Source organism: Neovison vison, chromosome 5 (genome assembly GCF_020171115.1).
Source record: "Neovison vison isolate M4711 chromosome 5, ASM_NN_V1, whole genome shotgun sequence".
Classification (NCBI taxonomy): domain Eukaryota; kingdom Metazoa; phylum Chordata; class Mammalia; order Carnivora; family Mustelidae; genus Neogale; species Neogale vison.
Window position 1 is genome coordinate 154,349,055 of NC_058095.1, and position 12,094 is coordinate 154,361,148.

The 12,094-nt window shown below is 40.4% G+C and overlaps 1 protein-coding gene across 1 annotated transcript in view; it reads left to right on the plus strand.

The window, feature by feature from the left end:
* Positions 1-10,188, plus strand: part of IPO5 (importin 5) — a 41,959-nt gene extending 31,771 nt beyond the window's left edge. Inside the window, exons 18-26 of the mRNA XM_044249988.1 lie at positions 971-1,067; positions 2,234-2,406; positions 3,633-3,744; positions 3,831-3,886; positions 4,868-4,990; positions 6,107-6,326; positions 7,116-7,344; positions 9,085-9,226; positions 10,043-10,188. Of these exons, the coding sequence (XP_044105923.1) occupies positions 971-1,067; positions 2,234-2,406; positions 3,633-3,744; positions 3,831-3,886; positions 4,868-4,990; positions 6,107-6,326; positions 7,116-7,344; positions 9,085-9,226; positions 10,043-10,129 (1,239 nt within the window). The 3' untranslated portion in view covers positions 10,130-10,188. The remainder of the gene's footprint in view (positions 1-970; positions 1,068-2,233; positions 2,407-3,632; positions 3,745-3,830; positions 3,887-4,867; positions 4,991-6,106; positions 6,327-7,115; positions 7,345-9,084; positions 9,227-10,042) is intronic.
* The last annotated feature ends 1,906 nt before the right edge of the window (positions 10,189-12,094 follow it).

The window sequence follows — 12,094 nt, forward strand, 5'->3', positions numbered from 1 at the left end:
TTTACAAAGTAAATGATATGCCACAATTACATTTTAGAGTGAGAGGATGAGCGTGGAGGAGGGGCAAAGGGAGAGGGAGAGAGAATCTTAAATGAACTCAACACTTAGCTCGTCGTCCGACACAGGGTTCTATCTCAGGATCCTGAGATCAAGAGTCAGACTCTAGGCCGACTGAGCCACCCAGTCACCCCTATATCTTTTTTTTTTTTTTCCCCCAAGATTTTTAAATTTTTTTTGAGAGAGAGAGAGCACTTAAACCCACACAGACAGGGGGAGGGGCAGCGGAAGAGGGAGAAGCAGACTCCCTACCCAGCAGGGAACCCGATGTGGGGCTCAGTCCCAGGACCCTGAGATCTTGACCTGAGCCGAAAGCAGTGACTTAACCAGCTGAGCCTCCCAGGTGCCCCTTATCTTTTTAAATTATTTTTCCTTTATTGATACATTTTGTTTGAAGTTTCTCACAGTGCTGAAACTTATGCAAAATTCTCCCATGCACAAGAATTGAAATGAGTGGTGTTTGAACCTTTGAAGGACAGTGTACACTGTAGTCACGCCATGGCCCTTGCGCATTTTATAGTTCTTTTTTACATTTATATTTGTGTTTTCCAAATACCCTTCACAGTCCTGCATGCCACTTTTCTTTTTTCTTAAGATATTGTTCATTTATTTATTTGAGAGCGAGAGTGAGTGAGCAGGGGAAGGGGAAGAGGCCCTCTCGGTGGGACTCCACACTGAACACAGAGCCCGACACAGGGCCTGAATTCAGGACCCTGAGATGTTGACCTGAGCTGAAATGGGGCATGGGACGCTTAACGAACTGAGCCACCCAGGCACCCGCTGCGTGCAGCTCTGAATACATCTCTAGTCCGGATTCAGCATTCTCTGGTCCTTATGATTCTGCTATTTAATAAGCATTAATACCTAAAAACTAACATGGATCTTGATTTCTTTTCCGATATTTTGTTTTCAGGTTTGCTATGCTAAAGAGTTGAAGGAAGGCTTTGTGGAATATACTGAACAGGTTGTCAAACTGATGGTCCCTCTACTGAAATTTTATTTCCACGATGATATCCTCCAATTTTTGAACGCAAAACTTTTCTAGTATTAGTTCAGTTGTAGCTTGTTCAAGTATTAGACTTTGTGTTAACTGCAGCCTTCATCACTGTTACTGTTTGCACTAACTATAGATAAACTTCGGTTTTTGCATGTGCTTTAGTTTCATGGGTTTTTGCTTGGACCAAAAACATGAAAAAGAAAATGTTAGGTCTAACTTCTAGTTGACAGCTTTTTCTATGAACCTCTGACAGGTTTTAAGGATTGATATTTTATAAGCAAATATTTGTGGTTATATATATAATTGCTACTTTTCTCAAATATCTTTGGGTGATGTTAAGAAACTTAAGACCTTTCTTAATAGGTTAGAGACTCAGAATTTTATGTGGTTGTACATTAGGGAGAAACATTTGATAAATCTCCATGTTAAATCTTTTTCTTTCCAATGTGATAATAATAATTCATACATATAGAAACATTTTTATGGCCTTTACGCACACACACACACTAATTTCATAGATGGATTTTTAAAAAAAGGACAGCCCAACAGTGTTTGAGTCCAGACCCAAACTGAGATTTGCCTGACTCTAGGTTCCCTTTGTTGTCGCTCTTTATGCAGTCCCATCCTTTACAAATGACAGCTTTTGCCCAACAGACACTTAACATGACGCCAGAGGACAAAAAAGTCTTTTTAAGAGGAAGTCTCCGAACCTTATTTTACAAATGATACTAGATAAGGAGGGGCAATTAATCTTTGATGAAAACTGAAAAGGCTCTGACAGGAGGAGATCCTCATTTGTTTTCCTGGGAGAATCATAGCTTTGGTTGCATTTATTAGAAACCTATATTGCCTGAAGTTTTGGGATAGGAACATCTCGAGATAGGCTCTAAGGATCCCAGATCCTTCCACATATGAGACTCATTGCTGCTTTATTGTAGATGATGGAAAAGATGGGCGTTAAGTCATACGGGTAGGGAGATGTCTGGTTTGTACACATGTTCTGCTTGCCACAAGCTCCTGGGAAGCAGTCTGGGATAAACAGGTTACCTGGTGTTCAGTGAGCACTTTAATGTTTACATAAGCAAAGGGATTGAGCCATCTTTTGAGGATAGCACATCTTTTGAGGATACACAGTAAGTGTATCTAAGAATAGTGATTATGTTTCCTTAACAACAAAACGTGTTCGAGTGGCAGCAGCAGAATCCATGCCTCTTCTCCTGGAATGTGCGAGAGTTCGTGGCCCTGAGTATCTCACACAGATGTGGCATTTTATGTGCGATGCTCTAATCAAGGCCATTGGCACAGAACCAGATTCAGATGTCCTCTCAGAAATAATGCATTCTTTTGCAAAGGTAAGTATTTTTCTTTTAAAAACACATATAAGGTGTGTGTTCATTTATTAGTCTAGCTAAATAAATAAAATTGAATCTTTTTGTGCTATAACATTATTTTATTTACTGAAAATGTTTTATTTACTGAAAATGTTTAATCCTCTTTTTTAGTTTAACGCTTTTTGTTTTTTGTTTTTTTTCTTCAGAGTAGCCGCTCTTATAGTCTAGTCTTGCTTAGTTTCTACCCTCATTTACCTAATAATCCAGCTGCAGAATCTTGGCTCACTTCCAGCCCACACCTACTTGGTCCTATTCTCTGCTGTTCCCACTGCCTCTGTCTTTGGGCCGAGAGAGTCTTACTTGGTCTGTTCCAGAAGTCTCTGTCCTTTCTCTCCCTCTCAGTTCATGCTGCTTTTCTCAAACATGAACTTGCTCGTTACTTGTCACTTCCCTTCTTGTATTTCTTGGTCAACTCCATGGCCTGCTTCACACTTCGTTTTGAAAGGTTGTTCGTCATCTTTATTTGTCCCCATTTACCCTCCTGCAGTTTGAATTGACTTCTTTTTCCAAAGAATGCATGCTGCTGGGCCTTTGCATATATCCTCACTCCCCCCCGCCCCGGAAGCTGTAGTGCCTGCCCTCCCAGCACACGCTTGCCCTTTTTCTCAAGCTGGGTCTGTGCAGAGTCTGAGTGCTGATTGAGCTCCGTAGAGGCTGGGTGTTCTGCTCCATCTTCGGGACCTCAGCACCTAGCAGTAATGCCTGACATTTAAGACCTGCTCAGGATCTGCTTCATATAAAAACACTGTTTAAGTTCTTTTCTTTGAAGTACTGTCATTGTAACACACACACACACACACACACCCCATGCATTATCTACTCAGTCAATCATTAGTCTTCCAGGGTACTGGCTTAGTGAATTTTTCTCATGCTCCCATGTCATTCTTTTTCTTTCTTTCTTCCTTTTTTTTTTTTTTTTTTAAGATTTTATTTATTGGACAGACCGTGAGAAAGGGAACACAGGCAGGAGGAGTGGGAGAGGAAGAAGCAGGCTTCCTGCCGAGCAGGGGGCCCAGTGTGGGGTTCAGTCCAAGCACCCTGGGATCATGACCTGAGCCAAAGGCAGATGCCTGACAACTGAGCCACCCAGGCACCCCTTTCCATGTGTGATTCTTAGTGGAATTTAACTAGTGACTCTAAAACCCTTGAATCCCATGGCTTGCTTTCTTGACCCAATTCCATTGTAGTGCATTGAAGTCATGGGAGATGGATGCCTTAATAATGAACATTTTGAAGAATTGGGAGGAATATTGAAAGCTAAACTCGAAGAGCATTTTAAAAATCAAGAACTGCGGCAAGGTAAGTTTTCCACGCTTTTATTTCTGAATGTGATCCTTGACCATTTTGGCAACATTTACAAAGACATTTATTTGGGTGTGTTTCAGTTAAAAGACAAGATGAAGACTACGATGAGCAGGTGGAAGAGTCACTGCAAGATGAGGTAAATCACTCCCTTCGGAACCTAATTTCTATGATCGTTTGCATCTGGACGATTTTAAATGCTTAAGTTTCTGATTCATCTGACTTGTCATTCTGATGGTAATTATCAGTAATTTTTAGCAGAAACTCTGACATGTGTTGCACTTACTAATTTAGAGAAGAAGTAATTGAAGTTAGCTGATTGTGGTTGGGACGCTGGGGGAAGGTCTTGCGGCCGTACCTCGCACATAGCAATGCTGGATGTTCCCCGGCTATTTCTTTTACGTACCCCTGAACAACTTTTTATTTGGTGCTTTCAGCACTTTAAAGATTAGAGTGAGCGCAGATCAGGTGTTGAATGACTGTCTAAGCCACACCCTGTTGACGGTCTGGGGCTGAAGGCTCGATCTTTCTGTGACATCAGTTGTTTTTCTCCCGGACCACAGAATACAGATTTTATCACAGATAACACACAGAGTGGTTGACGTAAGTCCGTCGTCTTTAGCTTGTTGCCCAGTTCTCTCCTCATCCAGTCACTTGATGCCGTGAAATCTATTTGCGCTGTGTGTTCAGGGCCCAGAGTGCGGCCGGTAGCCATCCTGGTAGACGAGTCAGCCCCTTGCTGTGCAGGGGCCTCACCTGCTGACAGCCACAGCTTGTGAGTGACGGAACCCACGTCTCCCCAGTCTACTCCCAGGTTAGAAACATTCTTGCAGAAAACAAAAAAGAGTACTGAAGTAAAAAACACTCTGTCTCAGAACTTCGAAACTTAAGTCCATTTCAAGAAAACTCTGCGGAATAAGCACAGTACTTGCCCACACCTTCTCTTTCCGCCACCCCTGTCATCAGCATAAGCGCAGGCTCCAGACTCTTGCTGTGCCATTAAGAAAATGATGGCAAATTGAGCTTTCTACACATCTTAAATTTTTAAAAATAAATATAACTGTCATAGTGGAGGTAACTTTTTAATGCATATGGATGTTGTGTGTGTTTTTGTTTATAGGATGATAATGATGTTTATATTCTGACCAAAGTGTCAGACATTTTACACTCAATATTCAGTAGCTACAAGGAAAAGGTGTTACCGTGGTTTGAACAGCTGCTTCCGTTAATTGTCAACCTAATTGTAAGTGTTGCCTCTCTCTGATAGTTATTTTAGATAGTTGCCTGGGATGTTTTCAGTGCAGCTTTTGAAAACACACTTTTAGGTTAAAATGGATCTTAGAAATCATAGAGAGCTTCCAGAGTACATCTTTAATTTTGTCAAGTTTATTGCATTGCCCTTGATACTTTCTCATTTAATACATGCCTGAGGTTTGCTAATTAGGTTCTCCGTAGTTCAGTTAAATTACAGTGCATTCCAGGGACCTACAAATGACTTTTCATTATTTGAGGTTATGTGTGCCCTGCTAAATTAATAAAATTATTACTTATTTTGGTGGACCCTAGAGGATGCAGTTAAAATCCTTGTTACGTACAACCAGCAATCATACACTGTGGATAATGGCCTTATGTATTCAGTTTTTAAAATATGCATGAAAAGCAATCAAGAGAAGTTTGCCTTGCTTTGGCTTTTACTTTTGCTTTGTATTTAGTAGTGCAGCATGTTTTTAAAAAAGTTTAGGCACATGTGACTTAGCCTGTTGAGTGGATACGTAAAGTTAAAACCTGTTCACAGTTTTTCTTGTTTTTTTGTTTTTGTTTTAAAGATTTTATTTATTTATTTGTCAAAGAGAGAGCAAGAGTGAGTGAGTGAGCACAAGGAGGGGGAGAAGCAGGCTCCCCGCTGAGCAGAGAGCCCAATGTGGGACTCGATCCCAGGATGCTGGGATCATGACCTGAGCCGAAGGCAGATGCTTAACCAACTGAGGGACCCAGGCGTCCCTTTCTTGTTGTTTCCTAAAGACAGCATTATCATTATCTTTTTCATGAAGCAAATGTACATAAGTTGCTGCTGCTGCTGGTTCTTCCTGGTATGTGCTAATGTGAGATTGTGAGATTCTATAGAAAAATTTCCTAGAGTCTTTTAAACTTGTAGTTCATTAAATCTCTGTTGTAAGTTGAAGATTGTTATTCACAAGAAGTGATTATTACTGTGTTGTATTTCATTTCCTGTATCAGGAATATCCATGTAAGCTGATAGTCAATAGTGTTTTGGGGTTTTTTTGTTTTTGTTTTTGTTTTTTTTTACATTCTTTATGTACGCCGGTATTCAAAGCTTAAAAGATTCTCTCTTTTATAGTGTCCACATAGACCATGGCCAGACAGACAATGGGGATTGTGCATCTTTGATGATGTCATAGAACACTGTAGTCCAGCCTCATTTAAATATGCAGAATATTTCTTAAGGCCGATGCTCCAGTATGTGTGTGACAACAGCCCGGAAGTCAGGCAAGCAGCTGCATATGGCTTGGGAGTCATGGCACAGTATGGTGGAGATAACTACCGTCCTTTTTGTACAGGTACATTTGTTTGGTTCCAGGCACTCTCTTAATCACTTCCTAGTTCTCTTCCATGCCCCCAAACGTTATATTGCATTTTTGCTGTATTCTCCTTCCCTTTCTCAAACTTGTCACCTTTGGTGCATACGAATTGCCCTCTTTGTTCTAGAAACGGAAATGAAGTCTGAGTGGAATCTGAGCCTCTCCACCGCGTCCTCCAGAACACAGTTCATTTCGGGTTTGGGGTTTACGCCCCAGCTGTAGGAGAGGACTTTTTTATTTTTAACTTTTTTTTAAGATTCTGTCGATATGAGAGAGTGAGAGCACACATGAGCCGGGGTGGGGACAGAGGGAGAAGGAGAAGCAGACTCTGCACTGAGCACAGAGCCCAATGAGGGGGCTTGATCCCAGGACCCTGAGATCATGATCTCTGCCGAAGTCAGACACTTAACTCACTGAGCCACCCAGGCGCCCCGAGCGTAGGACTTTCCAGACATATTGGGATCCCTGTAGGGGTAGCACAGGAATATAGCTGGAGGCTTTTAAAAGCTGAAGTAAGTGGTCGGGAGTGTAAACCTGGAGGCTCCTGACCTTGACCTCGTAGGGTCTCCTTCAGTAGAGTGAGTGCTGGTGCTCCAGGTTGGGGGCAGCCTGCCTCTCCTCACTGGGTCTGGTTCTGCCGCCAAAGTGACACAGCATGCCTTACACCTACTGATTCTTCACTGTAATCGATAATGGGGCATAGATAAAAAAAAATATTGGCATGAACTGTGAGGTTTTAACTGACCTCCTTGCAATTGCCTATTTTAGAAGCACTTCCACTGCTGGTAAGAGTTATTCAGTCTGCTGATTCTAAGACCAAAGAAAATGTCAATGCTACAGAGAACTGCATCTCAGCAGTAGGGAAAATTATGAAGTTCAAGCCTGACTGTGTGAGTGTTGAAGAAGTGCTGCCACACTGGTTGTCCTGGCTCCCACTACATGAAGATAAAGAAGAAGCTGTTCAGACTTTTAATTATTTGTGTGATTTGATTGAAAGGTAAGAAAAAGGACAGATTAGACCGTATTTTCTTCCTCTTTTTATAAAACGGTGTTTCCTGTGCATAGCCCTCAGATGTATAGGTTTCTAATAATGTTGTCTTTATAAATCATGTTAAGCCATATCACAGTTAATGCTGCCTTACAGTTAGATCTAATTTTGACTCTTTATGGAATTAAATTCGGCAGTTGAGGCATTGTAGAATATCATGTTATAAGAAGATTCCCCTTTAATATTGTCACCCTCCCCATTTATCTGGGGTTTTTTGTTTATTTGGTTTTAGATTTTTATTTTTTAAGATATTTATTTGACAGAGAGAGCACAAGCAGGGGGAGAAGTGGGCTCCCTGCTGAGCAAGGAGCCCAATGCGGGACTTAATCCCAGGACCCTGGGATCGTGACCTGAGCCAGAGGCAGATGCCACCTGGGCACCCTGCTTTAGATTTTTTTTAAATTTCTGCTTTACTAAGGTGTAATTGACATATATCACATACTAGTGGAATGAGATTGAAGAATGTTGATAGGGCCATTATTTGACCCTCTAAAATTCTGGTATTTGGCAGGGGAAGGAATTCAAGAATCAGTGGTGTAAGGAAAGTATTCCGAACCAGAAATCAAGATCTGGCCCCAGGCTCTGGCATTATTGATGCTATTTTGTGTTCATGAGTATATCTATAGAATTGCAACAACCTGGAAGCCATGGAAGCTATCACATGCAGGGCGTGTTCTTTGGTGTCTGTCTAACAAATTTTTTTTTTTTTTTAAGATTTTATTTATTTATTCGACAGAGAGATCACAAGTAGGCGGGGTGGGGGGGGGAAGCAGGCTCCCTGCTGAGCCGAGAACCCGATGTGGGGCTCGATCCCAGGACCCTGGAATCATGACCGAGCAGGCAGAGGCTTTAGCCCACTGAGCCACCCAGGCGCCCCTGTCTTTTAAATATTAATCAGATACAGGCTCTGTTGCTGTTAACTACTGCTTTTATTCATGCGTAACTCTAAGGACTACAACCACTCCTTTTTTAGAAGTTGTAGAAATAGGCCAGTGGGCATAGTCCTTCATGCCTTTTTAAGTTCTTGTTCACACAAATGCTGTGTTTGAGTGTCCCACGGAGAAATGTCGTTAGGGGATGTGATAGCCATCCTGGAGACTGTACACTCCTTACCTGCTCCTGCCTCTGAAGCCACCAGTTCTCCGTTATGCCCTTGGATCATCTCCCTTGGAAATGACTATTCTGAAAGTCTCTTAATGAAAGGCTAGAATTCTAGTTAAATTCACTATCATGTTTCTTTCCATTAAACTTGCTTAAGGTTTATTTCCCAACATACTCTTGAAATGCCCCTAAATCCTTTCAAACTTCAAATTTATTTGGAAACCATTTTGCCACATACAAATAAAAATAGTGTTAAGAAACTGTTATTCTTAGTAATCTTTTTTTCCTTAACTAAGTCACAAATTAATTATAAAGCACTTCGAACATTCTATTCCTTGCCCCTTAAAACAAATCTAAGAAATGAGCCAAGTATTTTTCCTGATTTACATGGCAAGACACTAAAGAGCTAATAAATAAAATCAGCTGGTTTTCCTCCCACTGAATATGACTTTAGTGAATGCATAGTCATCTTAGAACAAAATTGTGTAACAAAATTCTATGTTGGAGGAAGGATGTAGGAAAGTACGAGTGCTTGAGTGATTTCTTCTTATAATTTTCATTTTTAACGGCTTTCTTCTCTTTGGGCAGTAATCACCCCATCGTTCTTGGCCCAAACAATACCAATCTGCCCAAAATATTCAGTATAATTGCAGAAGGAGAAATGCATGAAGCAATTAAACATGAAGATCCTTGTGCCAAACGTCTGGCTAATGTAGTTCGTCAAGTACAGGTAAGCTGTTTTGCTGAAATTGTGGTAGGGGCAATAAAATAGTTTTTGAGAGGTGTTTTGGTTTTGGTGTGGGGGCTTTTTTTTTTCCTTCTGTATTAGAAAGAAATAGGTACCCAGTTTCTTTCTTTTTTTTTTTAATTTTTTTTAAGATTTTATTTATTTGACAGGCAGAGATCACAAGTAGGCAGAGAGAGGAGGAAGCAGGCTCCCCGCTGGGCAGAGAGCTGGATGTGGGGCTCGATCCCAGGACCCTGAGATCATGACCCGAGCCGAAGGCAGAGGCTTTAAGCCACTGAGACACCCAGGCGCCCCCCTCCAATTTCATTTTTATATTCTCTCATCTTCAAGGCTCAAATTAATTAATATATGGTCTGTGTGTTCTCACTTTGTTAGCACTAAAACATTTGTCCTAAACTTGAGACATTTTGAATCTTCCGGTTGGTGCTTAGCACATACTCATGTAGGGTTTTTTTGCATTGTCTGAAGAAAAAAAAGATGAGATTTGAATAGTAAGTAAGCTGTCATCTACCAAAGTCTTTTAAATGACTTATGCTCCCCAAATTCTTACCTGTTGTTTACTTGACTGTGTCCTCTACCAAGTATAGGTTTATCAGATCAGACTAAATGAAGAAAACTTCGTATAAATGAACTTTAAAGATATGAACAGATTTCTTGCTTTTATAAGGATACTCGTGAAACTACTCTACCTTGAAAGAAAGTATTTGGCATTATTACAGTCTACCTAATGATGGTTAGTACAATGCTTCTAAATGACCGTTTCACTGAATCTAAATTTCTGAAACTGTTTTTTCCTAGACTTCTGGAGGATTGTGGACCGAGTGCATAGCACAGCTCAGTCCCGAGCAGCAGGCAGCCATACAGGAGCTCCTGAACTCTGCTTGAAGGGCCTTAATATCACCACCAGAAAACTAACTCCAAATAAACGTTTACCCTTTTGTTTAGGTTTCTTTGTTTTGTTTTTGAGCAAAGAGAGCGGTAGAGTTGTGTTGTGTAGGCCCTTCCTCTGCAAGGCCACACCAGCAGGAAGAGAAGCACTGGGTTTCAGAGTGGTGTTTGAACAGGTTCTCGTGCCACAGAAGAGGTTCCCCGTAAGCCCTACAGTAGCTCTGAAGAGTATTTTTCTACTGGTATAAGCCACCCATATGAACCTGAAAGGGAAGTGAAATTAAGTTCTCTCATTAGACAAAGGAAATTTAAGACAAAACAGCTTTAAGATCAGTTACTCAGCGTAGATGTCTGTTAAAAACAATTTGCTATACACCTAGTGTTAATTTTATTAATTGGGAGTGTGAGTCCCTTTGTAGGGTAGAAGGAAGCCTTCTACCCAACAAACTAGTAGATCTAAAAATTGAAAAAAGAAAAAAAAAAAGCTGAAGACAAAAACAAGCATGAAGATGTCATATTTGATGTCACTTTCAGTTTTTTCCCAAAAGGCTTCTGCAGTGACTCAATTTGGAAAGCTTCTCAGCTTCCAGCCCTTGAATGTGAAGTGTCGTTGGCATGTCTGGCAGTAGTCTCTCATTCACTCCTCAATAAACAACATTGAAATACAAAAGAAGTTTGTGTAAAAATTCAGTACTGTCTGGCTTTGATTCATTTAATGTTTTTAATACAAGAATAAGCTAATTTTTTTTAGAGTAGTAACTGTGGCTTTGAATGTTTTCTTTTTTCCCCCTAATATTTTCCTTGTGCAGTTGGAACATTAATTAAAGCATCTAGTTTTTACCATCTTCTACTTTAATTTAAACTAAGTTATATGCCTATTCCTTCACAAGTGGTATCCTTTTAAGGTTTGCAAATTTCAGCCAATAGTTTTTTAAAATTAGGATTGTCCTGGTAGATAAAAAAAAGATTTGGCTCAGTATTTTCACTGCAAATTGTAATTGATAACGGAGCCACACACAACTTTCAAACTTCTAATTTTATGATAAATATTATGCCTAAAATTTTTTACTGGTAAATTCAGTTAAATGTGTGAATTTTTTTCTTTGTGTGTTAACCTCATACCAGTAAATGACTTGCTGTTGTTTCTTTCGTAATTTTTCTAAGGGATCTTAACCAGATTTCTGTTGAAACTTCAGTGTTAACATTTTTATAGTTTGTACTAAATTTAACCGTGGTAAAAGAAATGAATTTTATGCATAGATCAGAATTTAAAATTAAAGATTTTTTCTTTAAGCTATTTGCATTACTTTATTAAAACAAAATCTGAAATGGAATAGAAAGAATGAATTATCTTAGATGGTTCACGTGGTAGCAGCTACCCTTCAAATATATTTTCAGTTTTCAGCACAACATCGGTAGCCCAGCAGCTTCGGTCTCTGGCAGACAGCACCGACTTCACCAGCGCAGGCATTGCTTTCCGCGGGCGCCTCCGCGCCTGCTAGCTGGTGTGTCTGGAGCCCTTCCTACCTTGTGTTCCTGTGGGAGTAGAACGTGTCAAGACAACTCCTTTGTGCTTTCTGACATAGAATAGTGTGAAAAGCCAGTTCATGTACTGATGCCAATCGCAGATTCACTTTTGTTTTTAATATAAATTATTACTACACTTGAAAGAAAGCATGTTAAAAATGTGGCACACTTTTAAGTTCAGACGGACATGTGGTCGCAGGATACCACACGTTTTCGGAGAATCTCGGGTCTGTGGAGCTCCGTTCTAAGCACGTTCAGGTACGACTCTTCGTAGCTTCTGGTTAAGCATTAATGGGACAGTCAGAAGACGGACGAGTGAAGAGTCGGTAAGATCCCTGAAGGAAGTAAAGGGGTGCAAATCCACCCTTCTGGAGAGACGTTAGAGAAACATGTCATTGAAATTGAATCGAATCTGTTGGGGAAGGTTGGTATTCA